General features: G+C 39.8%; 1 protein-coding gene across 1 annotated transcript in view; it reads right to left on the bottom strand.

The window, feature by feature from the left end:
• Positions 1-20,182, bottom strand: part of TBCE (tubulin folding cofactor E) — a 58,033-nt gene that overhangs the window by 20,601 nt on the left and 17,250 nt on the right. The window contains exons 4-7 of the mRNA XM_073338150.1: positions 14,571-14,759; positions 12,313-12,401; positions 8,136-8,235; positions 304-400 (exon numbers count right to left, since the gene is read on the bottom strand). Of these exons, the coding sequence (XP_073194251.1) occupies positions 304-400; positions 8,136-8,235; positions 12,313-12,401; positions 14,571-14,759 (475 nt within the window). The remainder of the gene's footprint in view (positions 1-303; positions 401-8,135; positions 8,236-12,312; positions 12,402-14,570; positions 14,760-20,182) is intronic.

Genomic DNA, 20,182 nt, shown 5'->3' with positions numbered 1-20,182 from the left:
CAGGTTAAACTTCAGATAAACTAAACCTATTTAATTCAGTAATTTACCAAGTTACCAATTTAACCTGGTTTAAGTGCGTCCGCATCAGGGTTTCATGCCAGTGTAACAAGAATTTTAGACTGATTTAATTATACCGGTGCATCTTTTCTCTAATATAGATCAGACTCAGTTTTGGAAGATTATATGATCTAGTGTAACACCCTTACACTAAGTGTAAGCCCTTATTATGTTTTTACTGACCCATGTAACCAAATGACTAACAAATAAAAACAATTTACTTCATAAATGTAAGAAGCTCATTACCTCTGCCCATGTTACTCCAGTTCGATTAAGTGCCAGAACCCTCAATTTACTAAGTGTACAGGTTATAGAAGCAGATGGAAATTTCATCTTGTTTTCACTGTATAAAAAGAATAAACAGGTTCTTATTTCTACAGCATAAAACTAAATCACCAATTTAGAATTTCATATTTCAAAACAAAAAGGAACACATAAGATTAGAGAGGCACATTGTCAAGGACTTTATATATTTAAATATTTTCCAACCTATTTAGAAAAATGCCTTGGTAGTTTGAGTGCAAATTCTTTCCTTGCAATTAGTTAAAGTACTGAATTCCTTGCAATTTAGTTAAAGTACTGAAGCTGAAGGGGTTAGTTTAAGTACTGAAGCATTAAGGTGGGAAAAAGGAATTATTTGTTACCAGAAATAAAAGTGACAAGTCAAATGTTGGGCCTATCACCCTTGACACTGTATCTTAGGAAACAGATTAAAATGAGGGTTGCCGCAGGAAATTCTTAAAGAGATTCATCTTATGACAAAATGTCATAGAGATTACCAGACCTACCCCACTCAATGCTCCAGTAAAGGATCTACATTAATTTGTCATTTTGTTAAAAATGTCTTTTTTATTGTTAGCAGCTAGACTTTGTATTGTACACTATTGGAAAAATGCAACTCCTGCTCCTATGAAATAGCGGTATAATAGAATATGGGCTCTTCTTGTAATGGGAAAGCTTTCACACCAGATATGTACACAAGAGAAGCACCAAAAAGAGGATAGGTATTTAGAAACTTAGCCACCCTTTTTAGCATACTCAGAACAGGAGGACTCCCCTATCAGCAATCCAGAATCTTTAGCCAGGTTCTTTCAATACCTTGTAAGAACATAAGCACGGCCATACTGGGTCAGACCACTGGTCCATATAGCCCAGTATCCTGTCTTCCAACAATGGCCAATGCGAGGTGCTTCAGAGGGAATAAACAGAACAACTAATTATCAAGTGATCCAACCCATCATCCATTCCCAGCTTCTGGCAAACAGAGGCTAGGGACACTTCAGAACATAGTTTTGCATCCTGAATAACTAATAAGTAACGTTCAGTGTAGTATGCTAAGGTTTTATTTTAACTTTGCCTTAATAAACTAATTTTTTAAAAAAAATTAGAACTAAATAGTATGCATAAATGCCAGAACATTGATAAAATAAGGATTTTAAGGACTCAGAGCCACAGAAAAATGCTGACATTAAAGAGCTTATTCATGGTGCCATAGTGTCCTTAAACTAACTCTAGGTCCTATTTCCCTCCAAGCATTTCTTTCCTCTGGGCTTGCATACAGAGGGAAAATTACCAGAAGAGCTATGTCAGTACAGCAGTATAGATATGCAGGTAAATCTCCCCATGTAGACAAGCATTTAGAGATTTGATAGCAGGGGCTTCCCCAGTTTTCATCTACTCTCACCCTCCCCGCACCAGAATTGTTTTTACTACAGTTGTGTATCTACTTCCAACCTTTTTAAAAAAAATTGACAACTTCTGACAAAAGGGACAAATAAATCCAAAAATTCTGTTTGTGTCATAAGCACCATTTCTATACAATCCATTTGAATCATAACTCCAAAAAAAAGAAAAGGAGTACTTGTGGCACCTTAGAGACTAACCAATTTATTTGAGCATGAGCTTTCGTGAGCTACAGCTCACTTCATCGGATGCATACCGTGGAAACTGCAGCAGACTTTATATATACACAGAGAATATGAAACAATACCTCCTCCCACCCCACTGTCCTGCTGGTAATAGCTTATCTAAAGTGATCATCAGGTTGGGCCATTTCCAGCACAAATCCAGGTTTTCTCACCCTCCACCCCCCCCCACAAATTCACTCTCCTGCTGGTGATAGCCCATCCAAAGTGACAACTCTTTACACAATGTGCATGATAATCAAGTGGGGCCATTTCCTGCACAAATCCAGGTTCTCTCACCCCCTCACCCTCCTCCCAAAAACCACACACACAAACTCACTATCCTGCTGGTAATAGCTCATCCAAAGTGACCATTCTCCCTACAATGTGCATGATAATCAAGGTGGGCCATTTCCAGCACAAATCCAGGTTTTCTCACATCCCCCCAACCCCCATACACACACAAACTCACTCTCCTGCTGGTAATAGCTCATCCAAACTGACCACTCTCCAAGTTTAAATCCAAGTTAAACCAGAACATCTGGGGGGGGGGGGTAGGAAAAAACAAGAGGAAATAGGCTATCTTGCATAATGACTTAGCCACTCTCAGTCTCTATTTAAGCCTAAATTAATAGTATCCAATTTGCAAATGAATTCCAATTCAGCAGTTTCTCGCTGGAGTCTGGATTTGAAGTTTTTTTGTTTTAAGATAGCGACCTTCATGTCTGTGATTGTGTGACCAGAGAGATTGAAGTGTTCTCCGACTGTTTTATGAATGTTATAATTCTTGACATCTGATTTGTGTCCATTTATTCTTTTACGTAGAGACTGTCCAGTTTGACCAATGTAAATGGCAGAGGGGCATTGCTGGCACATGATGGCATATATCACATTGGTGGATGTGCAGGTGAACGAGCCTCTGAAAGTGTGGCTGATGTTATTAGGCCCTGTGATGGTGTCCCCTGAATAGATATGTGGGCAGAATTGGCAACAGGCTTTGTTGCAAGGATAAGTTCCTGGGTTAGTGGTTCTGTTGTGTGGTATGTGGTTGTTGGTGAGTATTTGCTTCAGGTTGCGGGACTGTCTGTAGGCAAGGACTGGCCTGTCTCCCAAGATTTGTGAGAGTGTTGGGTCATCCTTTAGGATAGGTTGTAGATCCTTAATAATGCGTTGGAGGGGTTTTAGTTGGGGGCTGAAGGTGACGGCTAGTGGCGTTCTGTTATTTTCTTTGTTAGGCCTGTCCTGTAGTAGGTAACTTCTGGGAACTCTTCTGGCTCTATCAATCTGTTTCTTTACTTCTGCAGGTGGGTATTGTAGTTGTAAGAAAGCTTGACAGAGATCTTGTAGGTGTTTGTCTCTGTCTGAGGGGTTGGAGCAAATGCGGTTGTATCGCAGAGCTTGGCTGTAGACGATGGATCGTGTGGTGTGGTCAGGGTGAAAGCTGGAGGCATGCAGGTAGGAATAGCGGTCAGTAGGTTTCCGGTATAGGGTGGTGTTTATGTGACCATTGTTTATTAGCACTGTAGCGTCCAGGAAGTGGATCTCTTGTGTGGACTGGACCAGGCTGAGGTTGGTGGTGGGATGGAAATTGTTGAAATCATGGTGGAATTCCTCAAGGGCTTCTTTTCCATGGGTCCAGATGATGAAGATGTCATCAATATAGCGCAAGTAGAGTAGGGGCTTTAGGGGACGAGAGCTGAGGAAGCGTTGTTCTAAATCAGCCATAAAAATGTTGGCATACTGTGGGGCCATGCGGGTACCCATAGCAGTGCCGCTGATCTGAAGGTATACGTTGTCCCCAAATGTGAAATAGTTATGGGTAAGGACAAAGTCACAAAGTTCAGCCACCAGGTTAGCCGTGACATTATCGGGGATAGTGTTCCTGATGGCTTGTAGTCCATCTTTGTGTGGAATGTTGGTGTAGAGGGCTTCTACATCCATAGTGGCCAGGATGGTGTTATCAGGAAGATCACCGATGGATTGAAGTTTCCTCAGGAAGTCAGTGGTGTCTCGAAGGTAGCTGGGAGTGCTGGTAGCGTAGGGCCTGAGGAGGGAGTCTACATAGCCAGACAATCCTGCTGTCAGGGTGCCAATGCCTGAGATGATGGGGCGCCCAGGATTTCCAGGTTTATGGATCTTGGGTAGTAGATAGAATATCCCAGGTCGGGGTTCCAGGGGTGTGTCTGTGCGGATTTGATCTTGTGCTTTTTCAGGAAGTTTCTTGAGCAAATGCTGTAGTTGCTTTTGGTAACTCTCAGTGGGATCATAGGGTAATGGCTTGTAGAAACTCGTGTTGGAGAGCTGCCGAGCAGCCTCTTGTTCATATTCCAACCTATTCATGATGACAACAGCACCTCCTTTGTCAGCCTTTTTGATTATGATGTCAGAGTTGTTTCTGAGGCTGTGGATGGCATTGCGTTCCGCATGGCTGAGGTTATGGGGCAAGTGATGCTGCTTTTCCACAATTTCAGCCCGTGCACGTCGGCGGAAGCACTCTATGTAGAAGTCCAGTCTGCTGTTTCGACCTTCAGGAGGAGTCCACCTAGAATCCCTCTTTCTGTAGTGTTGGTAGGGAGACCTCTGTGGATTAGTATGTTGTTCAGAGGTATTTTGGAAATATTCCTTGAGTCGGAGACGTCGAAAATAGGATTCTAGGTCACCACAGAACTGTATGTTTCATATTCTCTCTGTATGTTTCATATTCTCTGTGTATATATAAAGTCTGCTGCAGTTTCCACGGTATGCATCCGATGAAGTGAGCTGTAGCTCACGAAAGCTCATGCTCAAATAAATTGGTTAGTCTCTAAGGTGCCACAAGTACTCCTTTTCTTTTTGCGAATACAGACTAACACGGCTGTTACTCTGAAACTCCAAAAAACACACTATAAATCTGGATTACAAATTTTAAACACTCAAGGATTAAAACTTTATATCAGAGTAATTAAAAATAATTATCTTATTTTTCCTACTGATACTAGTCAAGGCCCTGTATACCCTGCAGCAAACTGGGCCTAAATCCTGCAGCAACTTCATTTTGGCAGCATTCTGGCGCTGAATTCTGCGAACAAATGGAAAATCTCCAATAGCTTCAATTTAAAAGTTGGGATCTTTTTTTAAACTGAACTAAGTAGGAGAAGGAATACAGTCAGTAAACCATTCCTTTTTTATTTTGATATTAAATTCAGTTTATTGTATGTCACCGTCAAATTTCAGTTTGCCTCAGGTTTTTGTATTGACACAACTACATTGTAGAAATTGACCATGGAGCCCTTGGACGCTACTATGGGGACAACTGTGACTTTTGACACAGAGAAAGGTATGGAAGATTTTTGGTACCCAGGAGTCTTTTGGTACTGGGGGAGTGCATCTTGTCTTTCCCTACCCTTATGGGATAGGGGAAGACGCAACTTAATTTGGGAGTAAGGGAACCTGCACTCCTAATTCCCCAAATGTGGAAACCATGACAATAACCAGCAGCCATACTGTCCCTTATCCTAATATTTTGCTATTTCTTCCAACAATGATGGGTAACATTAGCTGAATATTTCTACTTAAAAAGGATCAGCTTTCAAAGTGTTAATGTTAATATTTAAACATGTTTGAGTTAATATACTCCATGCTGATGAACGGAGAAGTTTGTCTATGAGTTATGGTTTCAAGCTGTCTGCTTACAAACTCAGGAAGACCACAATGTATCAGTTCACATTTGGAGGTTTTCTTAGAGTTTGTGTCAGGGGGTTGCCCTATTTATTTAAATAAAAGTTAAGATTTCACAACATAATTCTATTGCAAATTCCTTGGCCATGAAATTATGGAAAAAATGGAGCCCCATCAGAAGTTGTTCTCCTGAGAGTAGGTTCCTCAGTGAAAACTCCAGTCTCAGCCTCTTCAACAATCAGCATGCGTGTATTACTCATGGGTGGCAGCTGGAGCCTCCCTTTGGACAGGCTAGCCCCCGGTTCTGCCCCCCCTCCCCGTGGCCAAAGCCCCAAGACACCCTGCCCGGAGGTGCCCCGAGGGCCCCCGCACACCTGCCTGAAGGTGCCCCAGACCAGTCGTGGTCATGCCATGCCTTCCCCACCTCCCCCCAAGCCACCTCAGGGAAAAGCGTCTTCCTGAAGCTTTTGATATATCCCATGCAGGTTCAGGGGCTGCTGAGGAGGTGGTATTTACTACACAGCTTCCTGGGTTCATCAGTAATCTCACTGGAGCCCACGTAGATTACTGATGAACCCAGGAAGCTGAATAGCACATACTGCCTCTCAGCTGCCTTGCAACCTGCCTGGGGAATAATAAAAGCAAAAATTTCCCCCACCAAACCCTGCAACCGGGGGTCCGGCAGCAGCCTTCTCCTGCCTATTATACCTGCCACCCATGGTGCAACTAGTTATAAACTAACTGGTCAACCGCATGTCTCATTTGGAACCAGAAGTCCGCAATGATGCAGCAACAGTGACAAAAAAAAAGCAAATACAGTACCGTACTGTGTTAAATGTAAACTATTTTAAAAAGGGAAAGTTTAAAAAAGATTTGACAAGGTAAGGAAACTGTTTCTGTGCTTGTTTCATTAAAATTAAGATGGTTAAAAGCAGCATTTTTCTTCTGCATAATAAGTTTCAAAGCTGTATTAAGTCAGTGTGCAGTTGTAAACTTTTGAAAGATCATAATGTTTTGTTCAGAGTTACAAACAACCTCCATATCCGAGGTTTTCATAACTCTGAGGTTCTACTGTACCTGAAAAATACTACTAGACTCATACAAAATATAAAAAGGAGCACATCTCAAAGGCTCCAGTTTCCTCTGCCAAAATTACAAATACAAAAATTAGATTGCCCACAGAGCATTGAAGTCCCCTCCCTTCAATTCCCCGTCCATCTCATTTCTCTGAGATCTATTTCTAACAATTAGGCAGGCCTGAATACCCATATAAAAGTGAGATCTCAGCTCCCACTTAGCTGCCTCTACTCTTCTCCCCTAAGGGTGGGGGGTTTAATGTGCGTAGTAGGAATGTGCAAACACATCAATATTGTCATAGATATTTCCCAGCAGGTTTGTCACTGTGATCCACTAGCATTCTTTCAGGTCAGGTGTGGACTGGGTCCCAGAGAAATCAAGGCAGTGCCCCTGAAGCATTTGGGATACTTCAGTTTGGTGAAAGATGAACATTCTGAATAAAACATGATGCTCTAGATAAAAATCAGACTCTTGAACAAAAGCGTACTGGGACAATGGGGCGGGGGGGGGGGAAAATAAGCAGCACCAGGAGATAGAATCCCAAGACGCTAAAAACAATTCAACAAAAGGAAAACAAGTTTGTTTTAAAGCATTCCTACATTAAAAGAGAAAACTCTTTAAGTTATCAACTTTAGAATACAAGGAAAAATAGGTCTGGAAAAACAACAATGAAAATAGATAATTAATAAAATTAGCTAGTCTTAGTAGTTGCCAAATGAGCTCCCTCAGTGAGGATGAGAGTGTACATCCAAAAGGCTTGCAACTGTCACCTTAATTGCAGTAAGGTGGTTTAATGTTTTTCACTGTGAAATTCCATAGTGCCCACCTTCCCATTCTGAGTCAAAGGGATACTACCAACTTGATTTTTTTAAGTCTAGTTTCTAAGAGAGCACCCTTTAAACAGTATTTTTCTGAATATTTTAAAAATAGCTTTTCTATAAACCTTTTTAAGGGTTTTTCAGCCCCCTGTTGATGTTTACAAGGAATTTATTAGTCAATTTCCCCCTTGCCAAGTATATACTAGAAAATGATTAAATTGACAGTTCCTTATGTATAATCAAACACAGGAAGTAAACAACCAAAAAAATAGAAGCAATCACAACAGCCTTAGGAGTTTCTTTCAACCACAGCAGTCTTATTGTCATTTGTAACAATAATATAAATACTCATTTTTGAGTCAGAATTGTGATTTTCTAGTATATAGTATTCCTTTAAAGCTTTGAGACATATAGACAAGACAAAAATGTCTACCCTAAACACTTTTGGAGAATTTGGTTTCACACAGTCAAACATCCTTGGGAATCTATTCTTTCCTTGATGTGACACACTATTGGAAGGTATCGCACATCCAGAAAAAGACTAGATACCTAATAAAAAATAAAAAAACAAAACAATTTGGAACAATTATGAAATGAAAAAAATATATTCATATATATACACCTGAGATCAAGACTTTCCAGATTCTGAACTTGACAAGCAATATCTGTTACTTTCTCCCAGGATGGCAAAAGATTTTTTGATAGATTTATACTCCTGATATCTGAGAATTCACTTTAAGAAAAATGTATCAGAATTCTGAACTTTTTTCAGAGAACGGAGGTACAACTTTACAACTATTGTGTTCTTGAACCAAAATATAGCAGAGTAAGTCTGTCTAAGCTAACAGATACTACTGCTCAGTTACTCCTAGTTTGTATCCTGGAATCTGTTACAGAAATAGTACATTAAGACTTATAAAACAACTCAGTTCTACAGGTCCAGAAGAGTGTTTATGTCTAGAGTAAAGAATATATAATTCTTATTTGTTCATTTAGTAACACGGTGTACAATTCTTGCTATGGATTTTGAAAACATAACCACAAAATGTAAGAAATGAAATGTATTATTACTGATTACATATTCACAGCCACTGATGCCCATGAATAAAGTGCTTCTCCAGTAACAGCAGCAATTTTTATGGCCGTATCTACACTAAATTTTTTCTTTGCTACCACCAATGCAGCGCTTCTGATAAAAGATGGTAGTTACCAGGGTAGATTTGATTTAAATCACGATTAAAATCACTAGTCAGGAAGACTATTTAATCATGGATTTCTACATAAAAGCGTGTTCTTGTTGGTTGTTATAACCTTAATACATATTCTTCACAACTCAGAGATAAAAGTAGGTTTCATTTTTAGAAGGTACACACTATACATGTTTTAAGTGATTTATTCTGAAAGCTTTTCACATTAGTTTTACATCAGAAAATGAATGATTGGTTATTTCAATTACTAAAGGTAATTGAAGCAGATATTTATGAAGTTATTGGGAGTTGAACTACCTCCAATTCAACAAGTTAATCATGAATATTTGGAGGAGTTTCATGCCATGCTGGATTAGAAGGAGGACATCACCAGTCAGACATTTAAATTGTTTTATTTAAATAAAACAACAACGTTATGTATTCTGGATTTTTTTCTTCAACAGCAAACATAATATTTTAACAAAACAAGCATATGAATTTTGAATTTAGTTAAACATTCAAATATTTTAAAATCAGGGTTGTTTTTGTTAAAATTGTTTTTAGCAAATAGTTAATGATTTTTTTTTTTTTTTAAATCCCAAGAATTAAAATAGACAATGTTAGCCAGGTCAACATGAGAAACTTAAAATATTGGCTTCTGCAGCTAACTCAGTTGTCTTCACCTTCATTTTCCTGTTTGTTCATAATCTGGAAAAGAAAAACAAGCTTTCCTGCTTTTTCAGGTCCCAAATGATTTCTCAGTTTGGAATGAATTAGTCCAAAGGAAGAAAATAGTCTTTCTACGCCAGCAGAAGAAGCTACTGTTGTTAAAAGTGAGATCATCATTTCAACAGTCTCTGAATCCGATTGTTTAAGGGACTTCCACCAGTTCACTGGTGTGACTTTCTTTAAAATATCATCAGCAAACATATATTTCTTGAATGGTTCACCCTTAGCTCTGAAGTTTATCACAGTTGGCATTATGGAGGGATGATTGCTGGATGTCCATGTCATAGCCAGCTCCTCTTCTTCAGCAGTTAAGGTTTGACTCTGATACAAAGTATCGAGAATATTTGCAAGAAAATGAGCTGGAGATAGTGCTTGTCCAAGTCGTTTTTTAAAATGCTTGTAATTGAACTCTGTCACTGCATATTTCTCTTTTTAAGAACTCACTCAATTCCTTTCAAATTTCAACAGCATCAGCAATAAAACAGCTACTTCCCTGCATTTTGGTCCAGGCTACAGAAGTAGGCTTCAGGGTACCCAGCAGGTGTTCAACATTTCTCTTAAGCCCAATGTTGAGACCTTTGTGAACAAAATCGTGTAAAAAGAAAAGGCAATGTCACAGCCAAACTGTCATCAGATTAGGCCAGTTCTTGATGTAGTGCTCAAAACAGTCCACTACGGAGTTCCATCGCATGTCTTGTGGGACAGTTAGCTAACTGCTGCAAAGTGGTTGTTACAGAAGTATTTTGCAATTTCAACATTAGCTTTTATTTCTGGAACACTGAAGTCTTTAGCTAGGAGGTGCATCAAATGAGCACTGCAACCGTATGTTAGTAGCTTGGGACTCTCTTCTAAATTTCTTCTCATCTTTGATATATTTGCAGCATTGTCTGTGACCAACCTGCGTACCAGACATTTGAATATTTTTTCCCAAGTTTGTTATAGCTTTTACTGCTACTTCTTCCAAGTATTCTGCTGCATGCACATTTCCTGATGTATCAATTGTTTCTGTAAGGAAGACATTCCCTTCTGTTGTTACACAAGCACAAACAACAGAATTATTGTGGACAATGCTCCATCCATCAAGATTCAGGTTAACAATTTCACCCTTTAGACCTTTTGCACACTGCTCAATTTCTCTTTTACACACTTTATCCAGCAATTTGCCTCTGACACCTGCTCTGTTGGGTGGACTGTATCCTGGTCTTAATGACTGAACCATGTTAATGAAGTGTGCGTTCTCAATTGTACGGAAAGGAGAGCTTATTGCATAAACAAACGGGGTAATTTTTTCAATCAATTACCTCTTTTTATAATCTGCTGGTTCTTATCACAAACTTATCTATGGTTGATAGAGATTTTTTTTCCTTTTTGCCACAGATGATATACTGTGGCTATGTGACATACATGACGTGACTAAAACACTCTCACTGGCAGGTAACTCTGAAACTATAGAAAATGATGGTGATCTTGAAGTTTGATAGTCTTCAGAATCCTGTATGTTGACAATGGATTCTCCTAAACAAAATAAGTCAATGCAATTATTTAATTATTATTACCATACTGCTCATTTAGTATTACTCATTGCATTCACCGACACTCAGTACTACTTTAGAGGTGAAATTGTAAAAGGATTATCTGCCTATTTCAGCTATTTTTTATCACAACTGCAACTAAAATGCAGCTGTATATTTTTTGCTCAAACATGAGAATTCAAGAATAGTCCAGAAGGAAGACAGGCAGTCCTTAAGAAAGGAGTATGAAATAAAAAATAGTTTACCAACCCGAAGATCCTGCCTGTTCAGACATGTTCCTTTCATCATCTTCAATGCAGCTTCCTCCTGAGAAGGTACATTTCTCATGATGTTGTTTCATTCAGGCAACCAGGCCTTACATTTCTTTGTTGCACTGTTTGCATTTTGCACACATGCCTGTCTTACCCACAGGTAGAGGAACTTCATTAAAATATTCCCAGACTGGGTCTCTTTTACAGCCTGCTGCCATTATAGGTTTTCCCTTCTAGCGAGAGAATGGTATGGTAGATCTCAAATCAATGAAGGCTACACTCAGAAAGACCTCAAGACTTCTGGAATGTGCTGCTCAAACAGTTTCACTTTTGTTTCTACTGCCTGCCCCTCCCTTCTCACATTTATCTCCAGACTTCTTCTCCTTGTCCAGATCTGTTCCACTCCCAACAATCTTCTATTCATTGCACTTTTTGAAACTTTGCACTTTTAGAGAAAGGTAAGGGATTGACTCTGTGTACACAAATTTGCAGAGGGACAATAGGGTTGAGGTCTGTTATTTCTCACTTTTATATATTATTTATTTATTTAAAAATGTTTTTGCTGTTAACAAGCATATTATCTCTGGAGACACAAATCCACAGTTTGAGAACTGCAGAACTAAGCAACTCTGATGGTATCTTCTAGACTGAGCACTGAGTCCCTTAGGGTAGATAGAAAAATTAACCTAAAGAATGTATGCAGAAGCCCCTGGAACCCCATAAAATTGGGTCCCTAATCCATGAATTATTGTAACCCATTTACAAAACTTTTCTTAAACATTACATTAATATATTGTCTCATACTATAGAATTGGAATTTTCCATGAATTCTATTCCATGATGAGATATCTTTGAGCTCTAATGTATCTTAATTACAACTACTTGTGCCCATTATTATGGAATTTCTACCATTCAAAAGCATTTATCATTAGAGGACAGACTGAATAAAGCTCCTAAATTTAATAAAAATGAACTAAACTGATTTGAAAAATATGTAAATGTAATCCCTTAATGTCTGCAGATACACCTGGAATGCTTAAAGCATGTGTTTGATTTATGTAAATAGTAGCACATAATAAAACACTTTTAGAAAAGGATACTAGGACATGTTCTGCTGATTTCCTCTTTCTGACCAGCATGGCTCACTGCACATTCGCTCACTGAGATGTCTACCAATTTGTTCAGTTGACTACATGAAAAAAATACTGAATGTTAATTTATATACAAACAGAGAAAAACAGAACAGATTATATATTGTATAAAAGCACCCAGATATTAAATCTAAACACTATGCATTTTACATTCTTTTTACAATTATTACTATACAAACACTATATTACCAGATAGTGGTATCACCTTCATCTAAATCACAGAAATGCTCCCATGTAATACCCCTCAGCAACTTTACAGAACAATTTGTAAAAGCAGCAAAGAAAATGATCCTATCAGATTTAAACCACACAGAGTAATTCAAGTATGCAAAATTTAGTAATGTAATTTGGAACATCCAGGCTCTTACAAAAAGTGCTACAGGAATCTTAATTATAAATTATCAGTACCTTTGGTTTTAAGTCTCTTCTGAAAAAAAAATGGTATTTTCAACTGTTCAGTAGCCTCTAATGACATTTGTGGGAGGGGGTGAATTGATTCAGTATCAGCTTACAGGAGAAGAGTGCCATCTACTGAATCAAGACCACCCAACTGCTGCAGGAGCTCCATGGAGACACCAGCATATGTGCAGCCCATTCCATACACCACACCAATTATCAACAAATAACTAATTTCCTCCTCCTCTTCTTTCCCAGATAGAAGAATGAGAGCCACTTAGAATAGGTGAAGACAATTCCTCATTACTGGTACTGTGGGCTTTCAACCCTTGACTTTTTTATTCACAGAACATAGTCACCACTGAGCTGAGTTGATACCGACATTAAAACACTAACAAATCATACACCATACAACAATCATAGAACATTAACATGAATTTTAAAAGGAACCCATTAATGTGTATGACAAATGCTAATCTCATGATAAACTACATTCCCTTACTTTAGCCCTCAAATTGCTGTCATTACCTTTTGTTGTGTGAAGTCAGACTGTGAGCACCTAGGAACTGGGATCATGTCTGATTAGTCTATAAAACGTAATGCAAATTGTGGTGCTATATTAATAAGTTTCTTGGATATCTCCCAACCAAGATCTGACAAGATCACAGCTTGAGGTGGTATACTAATATGAACTAAAACCTCACCAATTAAGGTACATATTCTCCAACGGAAGCAAAATATAACTCATTACACATGCATAGGAGAGGAGCACTAAAAATTGAAAGAGTTACACCTTTATATATCAAAAAGCTTTTACAGTAATTATGGCCCAATTTATATAACAAACAAATAATTGCAATATTAAACGTAATGGTCTTTACTTTTGCCAGCCTGCATAAGGCTACTGGCAAGAGATGCATAATACTTACATATAGTAAAGATGTTAGGGTGAAAGATGTTTTGGATGCATAGTTTTAAGAAGTAACATTGTCAAGATAGCCATTAAAAGAAATTCCTCACCTGTGTTACTACATCTTGTATTAACTAAACATGAAGAGCTTTACAAATCTGATTTACTGTTCATCATGAGGGTTTGGGGCATTTAATTCAACTGGAACAGTGAAACTAATGAGTTTCAGCTTCTGTCTCCAGATCATTTCACTTTCTGGTTTTTATACGCTCTAGCATAATGTTGTTGAGTTTGAGTTCACAATTCTAGACAAATGTTTAACCCCCCACAGAAAAAGGTCCAGCAAAAAACAAGAGATATATATATATCATTCTTCCCCTCCCCCCCCCCCACATGTTTTCTCCATAATGGAAAGTTTCTCCTTTGGCAGAAACCTTAACTCAACACAATAGTGTTTGTGGATCCAGACTGGATTAAATTTTCAGTTATGAAAAATTACAGGAGGAAAACATTAATCTTACAAATTATTCAGATGTAGCCTATGCATAAGACTTCAGTGAGTTTTAACTTTTTGGAAAGTTTGATGAGTCTGTGTTATACGTTAGTGAGACTTTTAAAGGCAAAAAATGTCTGACATGAGGTGCTATATATCTTAAAAGGACACATTTTAATTAATTTTAATTCCTAAACTAATTAACAGATTCATTTGTAAATTCTCAGGAAAAAAAATCTGCACTCAGAGTAAGTGTTTTATTTTTGAGGAGGCTACACAAGTTTTCATATATAACAAAGAAGCTGAATTCCTGATTTAAAGGACAAAACTCAACTCAGCCTTAACTATGGCGTCAATATAAATATCTCCATAATATAACTCAGATTTACATATATAAATGACACTTGCCTTTGTTGTTCTATAATAGAGTCAAAACCAACAAGTTCCACAGTCTTCTTTCCAATGACTAAAGCATTCTCTTTCTCACACTCAACATCTTGCTCATCATTCAATCCATAGCGGTTCTTTACTGCAGTAAGAAAATCCACACCAAAATTTGCCTTGTTTGGGCGGATAAAGGATCCTCCTGTCGAGTGACTGGAAGGGGGGGGGGAGAGAGAGAAAGAGAGGATGTGTACAAAAAAGAGGAAATACAAAACAGTAGTCATGGTTATAACTCCCAGACAAAAACTGTTAAAATACAATTAATGCTGAGAAGGCATATCAGTAATTCAGCATAAAATATGTTACAGGCATACTGCAATTATGCTGCAATTCTGGTAACAGTTTCCTGTTCTCTGGGTACTTTTTAAAATTATTTTTACTTTGAGTAACATTAGAAAAAATATGGTATTATCATTCTACTACTGGTGTAGAATTATGCAGTTGTGAAGTATCAAGCAGCATACTCACCCCTTACTGCAATCAACAGAAGTCAGTATAATCTCCAATTCCCCCCATTTGATGTTATTAGCAGCACTTGTACCAATGTAATGAGATTATAACACAAGAACTAAATTCTTCCTAACTCCACTCCTTAAAAAAATCTTAATTTATAGAAAAAGAGAAATGAACTGTATCCACAGCAATGGGTTATTTCTGGGTATTGTTAAAATTAAAGTAACTGTTTTAAAAGAATCATAACTAAAAATATTATCCATCTCAGGTACATGTAAACATCATCATATTAATAATTGTTAGTGCTTTGTGTATTCCACAGATAGCTGTAGTATTCCTTGCTATATCACCGTGCCCCAGAACCAAAGACAACAGTCATCCACCTGTACAGTAGCTGCTGTTCTTCAAGATGTGGGTGCAGATGTGTACTCCACTCAGGTGTGCATGCACCTCGTGAATCAAAGCCAGAGAACTTTGCTTATCAGTACCTGTAGGTGCACCATTTGCACCCTCTGGCCCGGTAGCCCCTCCCCTGGCTATTAAAGGTCAATGCCACCCCAACACCCCCCCCCCGAGTTCCTTCACACCGAACATCAAGAATTGAGACTCCAGTGCAGAGAGGAGCGAGGGTGGGTCATGGAATACACATCTGCTTCCACATCTCAAAGAACAGTTACTGTACAGGTAGGTAACCATCTTTTCTTCAAGTGGTTGCAGATGTGTATTCCGCTCAAGTGACTCATAAGCAATATCATTAGGAAGGGGTTGGAGACTACTTGAAGAACGACCACAGAACTGCCTTTCCAAAATTTGCACCTGATCTAGATGCAGTCATAATAGCATAATGCTTGGTAGATGTATGTATGGAAGACCCTCTAGCAGCTCTCCAAAATGTCCAATATTGAAACGTCACCGAGAAATGCAACTGAGATGCTTGGGCCCCTGTCGAATGAACTCAAACTTTGTGGAGGTGAAGGCAAAGCTATCCCATTCACCGCTGTAACACAGGATGTTATCCACCTGGAAATCATTTGTACAGAGAATGCTTGACCCTTCAGCTGATGTGAAAAGGAAACAAAAAAGGCTCAGTTCTTTCAAAATAAAACACCAAGCATAGTCTCACACCCAAGGAATGAAGATGCTGTTGGTCTGCATTTGAATGAGGCTTGGGAAAAAATACAATTAAATATATTATCTGATTAAGATGAAATTGTGACACCATTTTAGAGAAAAACTTGGAGTGAGCCCTCAAGGCCACCCCTTCTTTGAAAAACTTGGCATACAGAGGGTTTGCCACTAGGGCTCACAGCTCAGTAACTCTTCTTGTGGAAGTTATTTCCACAAGAAACACTGTGTTTTGGTAGAGGAGTTGCTAAGGGCTTAAATGGAGGACTGATGAGGACAGCCAACACAGTGTTATGGCCCCACTGAGGAATCACTTTCTTCACCAGTGGAAAGAGACTAATGATCCCACTCAGAAATCTGACTACCATGGATTTCAAGAAAACTGATTTCCCTTGGACTGGAAGGCGAAACACCAAAATCACCACCACGTGGGCTCTCAATGAAGTGAGAGACCAGAAGACTGAAGATGTAACAGGTACTCCAAAATGTCCTGAATGCAGGCATGCATTGATTGAATTCCCCGAGCTAGGGATCAAATCAAAAAACTTTTTGCACTTAGCTGAATAGGAAGCCCTAGTAGAGGACTTCCTATTATTAAGGAAAACCTGTCAAACAGCTTTGAAACAGTGTTCCTCTTCTAATCTAACCAATCAGCATCCATGCTGTGAGGTGCAGACTGTTCAGTACTGGATGCAAAATTTGACTGTGGTACTGAGTCAGTAGATCAGGACACCAAGGAAGAGGAATGGGCAGATGAACAGAAAGACTGACAAGCATGGTCTTAGACAAGCCACTGCAATGACAATCAGTCTGACATGATACATCCCCAGCTTGAGCATCACCTGAGGAACAACTGCAATATTGGGGGAGGGTGTGTGGAGGGGGACATGCGTCAGCACTGATCTCCAGTTCAAATGAAACACATCAGACCGAGAAGCCCTCCATAGCAAAATGTATGTCACTTCTAGTTGTCCTTCATTGCAAACATGTCAATGGACCTCAGCACATTGCTGTTCAGAGACCACTCAAAATTCCGGGAGAAATTCCTGCCAAGATAATCAGTTAAGTGATTCTGGGACCTTGGTAAATGAGCTGCTGTGGGAATGATATTGTCTTCGATACAGAACCGCCAGAACTTTTATCACCACCTGACAAAACCAGATGGAGCGGGTACCTCCCTGCTTGTTCACATAATACATTGTGGCGGTGTTGTCCGTGAGTACATGAATCACTGTGACCTTGATATCTGCACAAAATGCCCTGCATGTATTGTAAACAGCTCAAAGCTCCAGGATATTGATATGAAGCAATACTTCCTGCTCTCTCCACAAACCTTGAACCTTTAATCCCCCATATGGGCCCCCCAACATACTGTGTAAGCATCAGCAACTATGGTCCCAGATGGATGATGATGAGCAAAGGGGACACCTTTGGAAACACTGACCTGATCTGTCCACCACTCTAGGATGCGCAATGGTATCTGCACCAAACTGTCCAACTACTAACAATTTGGGAGATATATCAGTTTCAACCAACCATGAAAAGGACAAACACGTAATCTTGGATAAGTGCACGTGGCCATATGACCTAACTTCAGGAACATCTGGATCATAGTTGAAGGGTGAGAGCGGAGACACATACACAGCTAACAAAAGCATTCATTTGGTAGAAATGCCCTCAACTCAGAGTCTAGTAGGGCCCTAATGAATTCAGGGTTGGGTTTTTTTGAGTTAGTACTGTTCACTTTCCCTTGTTCAAAACCAGACCCAGATGATCAAGATAACAGTGTGAACTGGACATGCAAGGACTTTTTCTCTGGAGTTGCCCCTCACTAACCAACCATCCAGGTATGGAAAGGAATGAATTACTCTTTTTCTGAGGTACGCTGTCACTACAGCCATGCATTTGGTAAAAATGCATGGAGCCGAGGACAGGCCAAAGAGGAGCACAGTGTACTCATAGTGCTGACCTGCCACAACAAGTCTCAGAAACCTCCTGCGGCTCAGGAAAAATGTCATCACATGGAAATAAATGTCCCAAAGATCCAGGGCAGCAAACCAATGGTAATTCAATACGGGAAGAACAGAAGCTAGGGTGACCATGACGAATTTCATGTATTTGCTGTACTTTTTGAGACTATAGAGATCAAGAATAGGTCTCATTCCTATATAGGACTTGAGGACCAGGAAATACCAGGAATAGAATCCTTTTCCCTGATGCTGCAGGGGAATCTTCTCTATAGCTCCCAAAGGACATAGAATCTGAACCTGTGTTCAGAGGAAGATCCCTAAAGAGCGATGGGGTTGAGGCATGGGAAGGGGTGGGGAATAGACAGTAATTGGATAGCATATCCCCATCTCATGGTGGTTGAGGACCCTTTTTTCCATGGTTACTGTGTCCCAAGAACTGTAAAGGTCAGACAGCCTATCTGTGAACTGAGGGAATGGGGAGGTCACAACTGGAATGGTGTCCTAGATGTGCAGCTCAAAATGGCTGCTTGCTCAACGTTGGATGAGAGCGGGCTTACTGGTTAAAATTGGACTCAGAAGGCCTCCTCCTCTATGACCCTACCTGGAGAAGTCTTGCTACAAAATAGGGAAGGCTGACTACCAGAAAAGCCGCTGCAAGCTGTATTGCTGCAGTTCTGTTTACCGCCGTAATGACATCCCTTGGAGGTTTACACCCCCGCTCCAAACAAACGTAATGTAGCACACGAGTCCTTAAGAGGACGTAAAGTCTCACCAGTTTTCTCAGAAAACAAAAGCCAACCATCAAAAGGCAAGTCTTCTATGCTCTGCTGAACCTCTAGAGCAATGCCGGAATTCTGGAACCACAAGGCCCATCTCGTAGTCATAGCTGATGCCATAATTCTGAAGGAAGCATCTTCCATGTCCAGAGCTCACTGCAATGATATTTTGGCTACCAGATGGCCCTCCTCAATGACTGCCTTAAAGTCTTCCCTGGAGGATCCTGGCAATTTATCAGTGAATTTGGACATAGCATCCCAATTGATGAAGTCGTATTTAGAGAACAGTGCCTGATGATCTGTAATGCACACCTGTAACGACTAGGTTGAGAATATTTTTCTCCCATCAAATCCAGCCTTTTCGACTCCAGGTCCTTAGCCGTGGACTTGTACTTCCTCTGCTGTGATCTATAATTTATTGCCAATGCAACAAGAGAGTTAGGGCTGGATGGGAATAGAAAAAAAAATCCTGCATACGGACAAAATATCATTTATCAGCCCACTTTGCAGTAAGAGGCAATGAAGCTGGGGTATTCCATAAGGACTTTACAGGCTCCAAAAGAACTTCATTTATTGAGAAACCTACCTTCCCCGGAAGTGAGGACTGGAGAATAGCCAACAACTTATGTGTATTCTCATGCACAAATTCTGCCTGAATACTCAAGGCAGAAGCCATATGCCTCAGGACACACTGGTACAATTTAAAATCCTCAGGCACAGGGAAGAAGAAGAATCTGGTACCGTGGAGTCATCTGGTGAAGAGGCAGTCGAAGGAAGTGGGGCTAATGGAGGCTCCTGAGAGAGCACTTGTTCATGTACAAGGGGTTCAGGGTGAGCTGGCACAGTAGGAATGACCTCGCACTGTCTTTTCCAGACAAGGTCAAAGAATGGAATCTTGTAGACTGATGAACATCCCAAGGAGGCCACTGGGATAAGGGTATGGCATTGGTGGCCAGTAGGTATGAGAAAGGAATCCCCATCACTACACCATGGGAAAGATGCTAATCTCAGTACCAATGGTGATCCAAGGATGATCCCGAGGACTTCCAAGAGCGTTGTCTCAAACATAAGAGATTTCGGGGACATCTTCCCCTTTCCATCTCAACTAGCCCTGGAAGTCATCTGATTGTAGCTGAGAAGCCCTGCCCCCAACAGAGTAAGCAAGGAATAAAAACAAACAACCTCATCTGAAAACCAATATGGAGATGGCACTAGTACCAAAAGAGGCATCACACTTCGCCTTAGCACCAGA

Source organism: Lepidochelys kempii, chromosome 3, assembly GCF_965140265.1.
Source record: "Lepidochelys kempii isolate rLepKem1 chromosome 3, rLepKem1.hap2, whole genome shotgun sequence".
Lineage (NCBI taxonomy): Eukaryota > Metazoa > Chordata > Testudines > Cheloniidae > Lepidochelys > Lepidochelys kempii.
Note: the sequence above shows the minus strand (reverse complement) of the source record. Positions and strands in the feature narration are given on the sequence as shown.